This window comes from Fusarium oxysporum, chromosome VI, assembly GCF_013085055.1.
Source record: "Fusarium oxysporum Fo47 chromosome VI, complete sequence".
Taxonomy (NCBI): Eukaryota; Fungi; Ascomycota; class Sordariomycetes; order Hypocreales; family Nectriaceae; genus Fusarium; species Fusarium oxysporum.
The window spans coordinates 1,820,230-1,832,801 of record NC_072845.1 but is presented as its reverse complement, the minus strand read 5'-3'; the positions used below and the strand labels follow the sequence as shown (position 1 = coordinate 1,832,801).

Here is a 12,572-nt window from a genome sequence, read left to right as displayed (position 1 = left end):
TCGAAACCAACGAAATTGAACCGAAAGTGCACCATCCGGGCGGAGACGGATGGTTGTGTAATGTTGATGACGCGGAAAAGTTGAGGATGCCAATGGATGGATGGGCAATGTCTCAGCCACCCGCCCTGCACGTCTAAAGGAAGCAATCACAGCTCTGGACTGAGCGTGTTGAAGAGTCCAGCTGAGGTGTCAATCTATGCGGTGCTCTCTTCTTTGGTCAGCTTGTCATAAGTTCAAGATCTGTGCTTCAAATGAAAGACGACGCACCGCATATAGCCCGAAAGATTATACCCAGATAGGCAGCCCAACAGGTAGAGACAAGACTACAAATAGCACCGGCGAATCTCTACAGCCAAGACTGCTCAGCCTGGGCTACCTACCCCTGGATCGGCGGTCTGCACACAAGTGCACTTGTCATGGTAACACCGTCGGTGCTTAATTTGGTTTGGAGGGCATCCTGGGATCCAATGATTTGCAGGGTCCACGAGGGTCTTGGAGCTGGCCATCCAGACTGAGACATTGTCATCTTTGCCTTGATGCACATTCTCGGCATGCCTTGACACGAACACCAGAAGGAGCCCATAGCTTCATTGTCCAGCTCCGATACATGGAGCCTGCAGGCCTGCATTGGTGCATAAGTGTGTGGGATTCAGCCGGGACGCTGGGGGCTCTGTGGATAAAAGTCTCCGGGACGATTATAGCTATGGCTTTTGATTATCTGGACCTTGAGTAACAGAGTCGCGTGAACTCTGGACAAGGGGCCTTAGCAGCATGATGATGCTGTTGCCTGCGGCAAAATGGAGTCAGCATCGTCAATCAAGAAGCGACACACCGTGCAGCAAGCCGAAGAGCTGTATGACAAAATGATTGCCAGGGCATCAGCCATCAGCAAGCGACAACGAGATTACAGCCGATGCATGATTAAAAACGGACTAGGTCGTATACTCGAATAGAGCCGCCTAGCAAAGTATATTCATGATGTATCGGCAATCAAACCGAAACTCCCAATCTCTCAGGGAGCCGCGGCGTTACTGTTTCTGCCAAGCACTCAAGCCAGGGCCACATCCAGATTTCATGAACAGCAAGACAAAGTGTGGATGTAGGCGAGTACAAGCGCGCCTTATCAAATTAGCTGGAGGCAGTCTGATGCAGGAGGATGTTGATAGGTGGAGCTGTTGAAGTGCAATCAATCAGCCTGATCTGGTACAGTGTGGCTACAGTCAGGCACAGTACCCACGGTTGTCTTCACTTGTGTTTTGCAGCGGCACAGACGGGAGCCTTGCAGTTTACATCCGTCGGCTCTGCCATTGTTTATGGAGCTCTAAAAGTAAGATGCCCGGGTACCAATATTATACATGACATGGAACATTTCAATAATACAATCAGCTTACCTTAGTCATTTCAGCAAATTGTAATAACCCACCGACCAACCAACCAGAGCAAGGATTGCGAATTTCCGAACAGATACCGGCCACCGGCCACCACCACCAACTCAAGTTTGATGGATGGATCGTCCCGAAGATGCTCCGCCGATAAGGTGCTGTGCTGCATGTACGTAAAACTTTTCTTTTTTTCGTTTTTGATGACCTTGATCAATCTGCCAGTCTAACCTGGTTTGATCGTACCCGTTTAAGCTTCTGTACAGCCAATGGCTGCACAGCATTCTTGAACTTGTTGTGCCGTGATCCTCGTTGACGAATGTCGAATCTTGCCCTGCCCCCAGTCTGATAACCCCAGCCAAACGGCCACTAGACGAGCCTCTGAGATATGTCAGTGTACCGTCACATCAGGTACAGGGCAGGGCATTGTCTGCACGCGACAATACCTGCACCAGAGGTTCCCAAGTTGCGACAGAGCCGATGCCCGGCTGCATGAGGCGCCATCTAGGCGTCAGATTTCAAGCCCAAGTCACAGCGGAAGTGGATTTGATGAGGACACGATAATGTTACTGTCGTGTTGAATTTCATACAGTCGATTGTCATCCCTAATAATATCATCTGTATGTACAGTACGTATCGCCCGGTGGCCCTGTCTCTGTTGCACTATTCTCTTCTTGACTCGAGACGCGGAGCGGCTGCAACACGAAGGATTAGGTGCAAGACCAGAAACTGTGGCTGTTTTGACCCTGAACACTGGGATTAGGATGTCAGTTCAAACCAGTCAGCGTCTCTGCTGAGTCCGGATTCTCCCATAAAGTTAAGCATGGATATATTCTGATCGTCCCTCCGTCCCGTTATGCCAGTCAACCTAATTTACCCGCAGACACTCTTTTACGGTAGGCAATCCCGAAAACAGCAACCCCTTCCCATCGTCTATTTACCTAGTTCCCAATGCTGAATTGCTCTGCTATGCTCTGCTATGCTCTGCTCTGAATTGCCAACAAACAGGAAGGTGATGTAGAAATTGCATTGTAATTACATGATTATCTTTCTGAGGACACATGTGAACTAAGGTACGAATCCATGTCTAATGCCAATGCATGCGGCTCCTCTTTCCCTTTCCCTTTCTCCTTCTCACTTTGTACACTCCGCATCTCTCCACTGTAATCTGTCTCGCACCAATCTTGCACTACTTCCCCCATTCAATCGTGATCCATCCGCTATAACATTCATGGATAAATCACCATCCCACGGGCCATGAGCTCCACAAATCCCCCAAGCTCTCACTCGACAGTTGATTCATTCATGATGACAACTAAATGGCTAATAAGTTTGAGAGCCTATGCGAGCGTATCAAATCTCGTCCTTAATAAACACGGCTGAGAAATGTCGATCTAGAAGCAACGCAAACGCAACGGCAGTATGTTCGGTAACATTTCTCCCGTTGCCCCCAATCACACACACAAACGTATGCTCAGCGAGTCGACATCACAGGCTCGTTTATGGCTGAACCCTTCCCTCAAGAAACAACTAGAGGACGCTATCCCGAACTCGGTCTCAATCCCACGTCTTCAGCAATGGCCCATCCCATGCCACGGACCACAACGGAGGATGACCACTGACAATGTCTTCTCTGTGCTCTCAAGCTCGTCATGGTCGCTCCAGAACCCTTGTCCCCCATCCCAGCCCATGCTTTCCACCCTGGTGCCCCAGCCCGGTCACCTTGTTGCTTGCGCCATCGTCCCACACTGTACAGCCGAGTATCCTCGATCGCGCCCGTGTCCGCGACCTCCACGCCTCGCCTTGCTATTCGAGGCAAGGCAAGGATATTGAGAACATGGACCCTAGGGGCTGTAGGCAAAAAAAAAATGTCCAGTTTGAGCGGGCACGCTGGCGGAATTAACCAGCGAGAAAGCAAGAATTCGATTTGACTTGTGCGGGAATCGATTCGGTACAGGGCAACTTGATGATCAAGGGATCATGATGGGCCAAGGGACCAAGGGTCACGGCTGGCCTGCCATGTTGCTATTCACAGACACATCACATTGTAATGGATGTTATGCTGCCCACCACGCCTCAACGCTGCTGCTTTGGGCTCTGGCCTTTGGACTCTGAGCTCTGGGGGTTTTGCGCTGCAGTTCGTCATTATCTCCTGTTCTATGCAATGTCTGTCATAAAAGAGGCCCCTCTTCCTCGAATCTCTCCCGTGTCTTTCACTTTTGCTTCTTTCCTCTGTTTCCCAACTTTGCATTTGCACAGCGTCTTTCAGTGTGTTCCTCAGGGAGCACGCTTAGTTGTGCGGTGTGTTCTCCGTTCTCTGCTCTCCGTTCACCAATTGGTGTCGGCCGCCGACGTCACCAAAGCTACAGTACCAGGTCCGACGAGCAACGAACAACGCAGAACGAGAACGCTCCGACCATCCGGGCCGACATCTCCACCCACAACGTCTCCAGCAGGACGGCTTGGCTTGACCTTGGTCGTCGATGTCGTTGTCTTAGCTGGCTCTGGCTCTGTAGCTGAAGGCGCCAAACCCGCTTGTGCTGTGCAGTCTGCAGTGTGCACCAGAAGAAACCCCGGTCCTGCCGCCGACCTCGTCCGCCCATCCATTTCAGGTATTCCTGCGGCGCACTCCCTCTCTACTACCCTCTACACCCACCACTACAATCTGCATCGCACCCCCAGGGCCGGGTTACAGTAGCGAGCGATCCAACCCGGCCACAAGCTAGGTCTAGGAACCTACTGTACCATACAGTTCCAGAGAAGACCCCAAGACACCCCAAGGGAAAATTACCCACCCACTGGCCGGTGTATCTCCACTCCGTTCCTCTCTCTCATCAATTGGTTTTGTTCAACTTGCCCTCGAAAACTTTTATTATAGTCTTCTGCTCCCACGTTCCTTGTCCGGATTCATTTTTCAGCCTCTTCCAGCTCTGCCTAAGCTCCGCTGCGATATGTTACTGAAACTCAACTGTCCGGTTTAACAAAGCTTTCTCGACCCAGTTTCCCCAACCTCAATCCACTTCCTCTATTAGCGCGGGAGCGCTTTTGCGGGACACTTACACACAAGCCTTGGACATCGGTGTCGATAGAAACCCACCATATCCTCCCTCCACCTAGACCGGACCGAGCATACTCGACTCGAACTTGGTCACCTTGGATCCTACATATCTGGCTTTCGTCAAGAAACGACTGCTTTCACAATTCCCTAGTTCGCCGTTTAACCTCGAGCCGACTGCACCTTGAGCCAGTCTGCACCCGCCAAAATGATAATTGATGGAGAAAAGTATGCTTGCGAGGCTTGCGTCCGCGGCCACCGCGTGAGCAATTGCCAACATTCTGGTAAGTCGAGACTCAAGACTGAAGCATGTTATGGATTATCGGTCCCAGTCATAACACCTGGCTGGATGCACTTCCAGTACTCGTCCATGGACATGTCTCCAAGCTTAGCTCTGTTCCCTGTTACTGACCACAATCCTTCGATAGACCGCCCACTTCAGCATATCAACAAGAAGGGTCGACCAGTTTCCCAATGCGCTCACTGTCGCGCCATGCGCAAGTCGCGCTCTGCTCACGTCAAGTGCGACTGCGGCGAGAAGACAAGTAAATGTGCCCACTTGCAGCCAGCCGTTGAGGGTCACACTGGTGAGCTTCCTCTGGTTTCTCGAGGTGTTACAGACCTCGGGACGCTCGACACAATTCGCATTTTCTAAAACTTTCGCAGAGACATGTTGCTGTAACCATGGTGGCCATTGCAGCTGCTCCCACAAGAACGAGCCTGCTCTTGACACCGTTCCTGAATCTGACTCGGAGCGCGAGTCTTTGACCCTGAGCATTAGTGGTCGTCCGAAGCCTCCGGGTCGACGACGACGAGCCAACACGGTCCACTCAGACGGTGTCCTGACCTTCGATCAGCACGGCAACCACAAGCCTGCTCACCGAAGCAACCGGGTCTCGCAAAAATGTGGCCCATATCAGCTTAACAGGGTGAACTCGGCTCACAGCACTGGCAGCTTGGGCGCCGACAGTATGCTGCAGAAGAGCACACGGGAACCTCCCAGTAGCCGAGCACGCGCTGCTACCAACCGAGAGCGTAGGGTCAAATCAGAAACCGCATCGCCCCTGATGAGCGGTGCGAGCAGCTTCCAGAACCTCAATGGCAACCTGCCTCCTCTGGATCTTTCAGGCATTGAGTACCCTCCTTATATGGCTAACAGTACGTTTGACCTGTTTGGATCTGGTTTCAATTCAGAGACAGATGCGCCCATGTACAGCGCTGGTCTCAGTGCTGCTTCAGTCGACTGGAGCCACTATGATCTTTCAGAGATGAAGGGTGAGAGTTTTACGCCTTCCAGTTATAGCCAGGCCGGTACTCAGAGCTTCAATGGTCTCTTCGACTTCGGTAGCGGTTCAGAGCATCTTCCTCACCTGGCCAACACTACATCGACCTCGGGCGAGGTTTCCGAAGTGGAAGATTTTCTTCCTGGAGGAGACGGCGACTATGACGGCCTGGAAGGATTCAGCCGTGCCGATAGCTTCATCCGACAGAACGGTAACGTGATGGCCAACTCGACCGACCTCACTACCATCGACTACGACAGCTTCTACAAGGGAGCAGACAGTGGCCCTATGGCGGGGGCGGGTCTATCCATGGTTGAGGACGACCCTGCTTTCTGGATGCCCAATTATAACGAGGGCATCACTACGATGGACGAAAGCCCCGACCCTCTCGGCCCTGCTTCAGTGCCTAGCTTCTGGGGTATGTGAGAAATTATCGAGGTTTCGAATATTTTGGCGTACACAATACCCATTCGGTTTTTTTTATTTCAAGTCTTTAGGGTGACGCACCGGCAGGCGTTGAAAAATACCATAGGAGTTGAGGCCATGAGAGGCATGGCTTCTTTTACTCACTTCGCGTGAAGAGCGCCAACACATATACGTTTTATACAGAGCGAATCTACGCTCACAACCACCCGCAAACCAATCGCATCTGCATGATGCTTGGGTTTCTTGCGGTGATGATTACGACAGACAACATTCTCATCCATGAAGTAGACAGTTTGGGAGTATTGACGAGCATGAGTTTTCCTACAATCAGCTGGGAGGAATGGAAAGGATAGAGCAGGCGCAGATGGCTTTCTGAATTATACAAGAAGCAGAGCAAGGACAAAGAAGAGACGAGCAGCGCAATTTGTTTGGATGATTTAGCTTGCGAAAAGAAATGTGATCAAGACAGACAAAATCCAGTTTGAAAGCAATGGCAGACTGACTATGGCAGTCAGGCGGAGAGAAGAAGACCAAGTTGCACTTGTGGTCCGTCGAGTTGCGCTCGATTTTATCTGCACGGGGAATTTACAAGCTGAGTGATGCAAGGAGGAAGGAGATTGCATATTCTAGAATCGTCTGTCAAGCAGTTATTGCGTCTGTTGACTCAATTGTTCATCATCGTTCTTTGTTATTTCTGGTTCGATGTTTCTGCTTCTGGCCTCAAACTGGGTACGACGAAGAGTATTCAGCAAGACTTGATTTAACGCAATAGACTTTTATGACTGAGGACCAAGACCAACCGAGTCGAGGTCCATGAGCCAACACCACCAAATACCGTTCCATCATACATATTTACATCCGTTGGGTGATTGTGTCGACTTGGATTGAGGATCACTAACATCAGCTTGCTTCGAACGTCGGCGGTATCACTTGTCATTGCTCCAAGATAACATCACACGGATCCCATTGCAGCCCGTCGTCGGACGCCCGGAGACGAAGTGGTTCGACCAGCCAAGTTGCGTGGTGCATGGGATATCCAAAAGGATGCCTTCTGCTGTCTAGGGGTCCAATGCGAGCGGTGCTCGACCAACAACAATGGCAGGTCTCTAGGCCTGATTTCAGAAACAGCCAGCGTTTCTTTCATATTGTTGATGTCCTATAGGCCCGCGCCCGCGCCGCCACAGATGGGCACTCTATTTCCCCGTCATTTCTTTTCCTCCCCATGATTCCAGGGATCCCCAAGCCGGGGTCAACAGGGATAAAGGAAGACGTGGCACTTGGGCCAGGACATCATCATCCATCTACATTCGATGTGTCTTGCTTTACGTACAAGCTCTGCTGATGTTCCTGATTGTTTCCAGACAATGTCGATCATCCGAGGTCTCCTTGAAAATAGTCCAGAGGCTGGAAACTGTCATGAAAGATGTCACCAAAGACCCCACACACATGAAGGATTCTTTAGCACATCTACATGTACGCTACTTGCCTTTCTCGAGCTCGGAGATGCATACAAACAGAACAGACAGATGCACCCTGCTTTTTACGTGCTCTGGTTCTGTGTTGTACATGCATCTAACGGTCCATACCGGGTCCGGGCCGGCACAGAAGCATCAGCTCAGTGATGCAGGGCCTGGCCTGGTCTTTTTCTTCCTGGCCTGCAGTCCAAGTTGCATTTGGAGGGGGGGCGTACAGCGCATGTACGTACTTCATATCAAGCAAAGAAGGTTTCTATACTGCTTCTGAAAATGGCAGTCAGGTATGGTACACAAAACATGTGTCGCATGTCTCGGCCACGACAGCCAACCACACAAGCCAAGTAACTAACAACTTAGCAAGCAAAGCATAGCCTCAAGGATTTCAGTCCAGCCTCTTTGTCGTTTGCACAGTTAAGCTAAGCGGAGCCATAGTCTCCACGTACCTTGTTACTAACTGACTAACCAAACAGTAGAAACCTTCGTCTTCAACTAAGGAGTACTGACCGACAGCTTCACAACCAAGTCATGTTAACCCTAACTAACGACTAGTCTACCGGTAGTCGAGTGGGAGAAGCTTCTAATTTGATAAAGACCCATTTACGTAAACTCAATTCTCCCATTACTCGTTTCCCGAACCGTCGGATTTTTTTTTAGCTTGGTCCGGTACTCGGAGAGGGAAGAGACAGTGTCGATCAGGTACGGCTAGAATATGCAAGATTTTGACTTTGTCTCCCTCGACGCTATATAACAGCTCGAGCTATGATTGACCAGACAAGGTTATGACAGCGTGGGAAAAACTCTGTTTTGAAACCGCTACTGCACGCAGAGTAGAACTTCGGCTGTGCAGCTTTGTAATAGGACAGTTATGGGATTACGAATATCAAAGTTGATAACTATCAAAATAGTATCTCAACAAAACCAAACGCCATCGTTCATGTCACAAGCTTGGCACTATCATCTACCGTCATCGTTCCGCATTTTCCGTTACCCCAGTTTAACAAATACCAAAAAGGGGAATAATAATCATACAAGTCCCATCGCCTAACAATGGTCATCGTCTCTTCACACGTGTGTGTACAGGTCTTGTTGTGTTTTTTCAATGATGCCCTATGCCATATCCAAATATCCTGATGCCAACGATGGCCCAAATGAGATATCATCACCTCCCGGTGCGATGCCCTCATGTGCTGTGGCAAGGTCTGCCAGGTGTTGAAGGCCTTGGCTTGCTGCCGCTTCCACTGATGATGTTGGACGCAAGAATTCCGAAAGTTTGTCGCGAACACCATTCCACATTTCGTTGGGCTTTTCCACAATGTCCTTGATCAACTGTGTGGCTTCTTCTCGCGACTTGTCGATCTTAACAAGCTTCGCCAGAGACATCGTGATAAGAGACACAAAGTGATTGACGAGTGGACTGCGTAGGTGCTCGTTTGCGAAGAGAAGGTGGATCACTTCTTTGGTAGGCCATAACGTTTCGGTCGGCGTGGCGCCTGGTGTCAAAAGCACAACCATGAGCTTACAGTGCCAGTATGCTAGATGCACCACGGGATGCGACGTAGCCAAGACATGCGCCGGAAGATCTTCTCGGTAGTTCTCAACATAATCTGCGAGTATGCGTGCCACTATCTCCTCAGTTGTGGACATTCCCAGCTGCAATGTGAAGATAGCTTGCCACAGACAGTTGAGCAGCTTCGAAAGTCCTAGAATCCTGGTCAGCGATCAAAAATTACCTAGAATGAACTAATTATCACTTACGAGCAAGGTAAAAGCACACATCTCCCAGGATCTTCTCCAGGCCAGGAGGAGCGACTGTACTATTGTCCGGTATCATTGGTGGTTTTCCTTTGCCGACAGCATGCCAACGGTCCATCAGGATCAATGACCACCATATCCGCACTGATAGCTGGTCATCTGAGTCTGAATCGGACTCCAAAACCAACTCGACGGGGGTGTATCGCCATAGGTTAATCGAATTGGCCAATCCAACCGCACGAGAAAGCAAGTACGGCAAAGTTGGTGATGAACGCCAGTCTGCATCAATAATAAGCAGCAATAGCGTTTGGGCATGCACAATATAGGTGGCTTGTGTGGCATGGGTTTCATCGCTCTCGCGTTCCATAAGTAGCAAGCTAGCTAGCTTTGTGTCACCACCGGATCCTACGACAGCGGGAAGAGCATTGGCAAATGCATTCTGGACGGATGTCGGGCACTGCGAGAGTAACGCCTGCATTCGACTCTTTGTGCTTGGCAATATCGGATACACAGGGCCAACAGTTGACAAATAACTGAATAGCGACATGTTAGTTGCAGGAAGGGGGTTCGGCGACGGATCACTAACCTCTGTAGCATGCTTTCGTCGATGTCAACGGTCTCATGAGCATCGGGCATTGATACGTCCATGGCAGCCACGGGAGGTTTAGAGGGCGTACTGTCTGGCCTAATGGGTGTAGCTTGGGGTGCCAACGAGTTGTTGTTGCTGTAAGCTGAATATGCTTCAGAAGTCCCTGGCGAGGCCTGCATCCTGTGGTCCGAGCCCCATGGCATTTGTCGCGAGGGTGTAACAAAATCGTTTGTCGAGATACTGGAGAAGGGTCGTTTTCGAGCGGCGTCCTCGCCTTGGCTTTGCCGAGGTCGATCTGTGGAAAAGAGTCTGTCAATGTCGTCTTGACTCAGGCCTCCGTCGGACTCAAGCTTGTTTTCGATGCTATGGATGCGATCTGCAAGTTCTTTGATATATCTGTCGAGGCTGTCAGTTTATCTTTCGATGCGTAACTGCAAGTAACCAAATCATACCCTTTACTTGGGCCTCTTTTCTGCGGTACGCGGCTGAAGAGGCATCTAATGGATGACCTAGCACAACTAGAACAGGGAGCGTCCCCAGTATCTGACTGGGCGTCACACTTAATTTTCTTCCTCCGACACTCGTCGCATGCCCTTGACACCTTTGATCGTTTTCTGGGTGGGATGCTGTTGTCGATAGGGTATTGGGGGCCCATGGGTGGCCCAACAGGAACAGACATGGCGTGCGATACCATTTGGTCGCTCGTCGGGGTGTCGTGAACATATGACGGTGTCTGCTGCTGATCGGGGTCGGGGTGAGGCATGATGCTTCGCAGGTTGGGGTCTTCGACGTTCATGTTGGGGTCTGTGGTTGACATCATGGGCGCTCCAGCTAGGCCCTGGCCCAACTGGGCTGCCAGCTGAAGTTCTTCCAGATTGGCAGGACGAGGAACGTGCTGCTGAGGGGTTTCCGGTTCTGGAGGTTGCAGATCATTCTGATTGTGCTCTGGAACTTGTACATGTTGTACTTGTCCCGGCGCATGATGGTCTGGCTGTTCATGGTGAGGCTCGTGATGGGGCTCATGATGCTCATGATGCTCATGATGCTCGTGCTCTTGGTGGTCTTGAGGGACGTCTCGGCCACTGGTGTTGTAAAAAGGGCCAGCTTCCATCGCCTCGGCGCCGGGCGAAGGATATGAGATATTGGCATCCTCTGCCTCGTTTTCTAGCTTTGTACTCATGGCTACCGCTGGCTTGACATGCAGATGGTACAGTCGGTTGGCTCTCGAGGTATCTTACGAGCGAGGACGATCGTCAATCAACACACAAATATGCGGAGATGAGTATTGATGGGCGTAATGCTTCAATTGTTCCAATAATGAGACGCGATATGACGGCGTTCCACCAAATTAAGCCCTGCGTGACGCGCGACGATATCACTGGACGAAGCCATTGTTAGCAATACTTCGACGCGATGTTGACCAAGTGCACACGATCGTGAATCAAGCGAGGGATGTCACGGAAAGTGATTTTGTAGGCAGACGCGATGACATGATTGTGTTCGTGCTGTTGATTAGGAAAGCTATATCTTGGTCATGGCGACTTACACGACTCTTGTTCTGGAATCTCGGAGCTGGATAAATGCGATACGACGACGACGCCTCGACGGAAGAGGAAGAACTCGGCCCCGATGACTTGGGGATGGGCTGCCCTTGTGTGGGTGTTTTTGACAAGATCACGGAGAAGGAAGAATTTTTCGGAGTCTGGCGGGAAATGCTCGGCCTGAACTTGTGCTCGCTTAGTCAGCTACCCTGGAGCTTGGTATCTCGGACTGACAACCACTATGTAATCAATGAGACAGTCATCATCATTCTATCAGCTTGATAGAGCAAAAAGGCGAATTGAAGTTTCCACGGTGTATGTCAGTCAAGTCTCTCTCGACCGCTTTAATTTATCAGCTCGTGTATATTCACAGATCAACCCAATACAAGCCATCATTCTATTGGCAGTTAATTAGATGGTCAACACAGGCATACGCGCAGTTACAGTCTTGCTGCTCTGAACAGTAACTCAATCATAAGAACCGCCGTCAGGAACATGCACCCCTCACAGACAACATGTAGAAGCGGCTCATTACTTTCCTGGGATACATTGATTTACGAACCCTCGGGTTCCTGAAACTATCTGTATACTGAGGGGCTTATGACAAGCCACGATCGAGTTTAAAGGAAGCTGTAATACTGAGTAGCTTGAATGGGGTGGAATAAAGTCCGTGCCATGCACTAAATGCATCCTAATGGGGAACAGTGAAGAATGATACTTATATTATACCGAGTCTCTTCCAAGCTTAGTCTCTACCGAGGGGTTTCCTAAAACTCGAAGTTGTCTAGGCCGGCCAACATGCGGAGACAAGTCAGAAGGCACAACTATATAATCTTGAAGCGATCCAATACCCAAGACACATTGTGACGTGAGAGTCCTTGGCACCTGAAGACCAGGGGCTGGTGAACAACAACCTGCCTATCTCTCGTTAGCGCGCCTGGAAATGTTTCCGCATATGTTGTGTAGCCGCAAGATCTTCATTAAGGGACGAATTGAAGATGGAAATAGCAGCGGGATGGTGTGTTGTAGTTCGAGCTTAAAGCTTAAGTTAAAGATTAGTTACGCGGTGGGA

At 50.3% G+C, this 12,572-nt stretch overlaps 2 protein-coding genes across 2 annotated transcripts; one reads left to right on the top strand and one right to left on the bottom strand.

Moving 5' to 3' along the window:
* Positions 1–4,642: 4,642 nt before the first annotated feature.
* On the top strand, positions 4,643–6,496 carry FOBCDRAFT_202988 (uncharacterized protein; the record flags this gene model as incomplete). The annotated part of the gene is made up of 4 exons (XM_059609050.1): positions 4,643–4,718; positions 4,767–5,021; positions 5,101–6,135; positions 6,327–6,496. The coding sequence occupies 4 exons, from the start codon at positions 4,643–4,645 to the stop codon at positions 6,494–6,496; spliced, it is 1,536 nt and encodes a 511-aa protein (XP_059465136.1).
* Positions 6,497–8,305: 1,809 nt separating this feature from the next.
* On the bottom strand, positions 8,306–11,315 carry FOBCDRAFT_41042 (uncharacterized protein). Its single transcript, XM_059612188.1, has 4 exons — positions 10,412–11,315; positions 9,957–10,355; positions 9,374–9,903; positions 8,306–9,318 (listed from the first exon to the last, which is right to left on the bottom strand). Exons 1-4 carry the CDS (start codon positions 11,137–11,139, stop codon positions 8,726–8,728), a joined length of 2,250 nt encoding a protein of 749 aa, XP_059465135.1. The 5' UTR covers positions 11,140–11,315; the 3' UTR covers positions 8,306–8,725.
* Between the last annotated feature and the right edge of the window lie 1,257 nt (positions 11,316–12,572).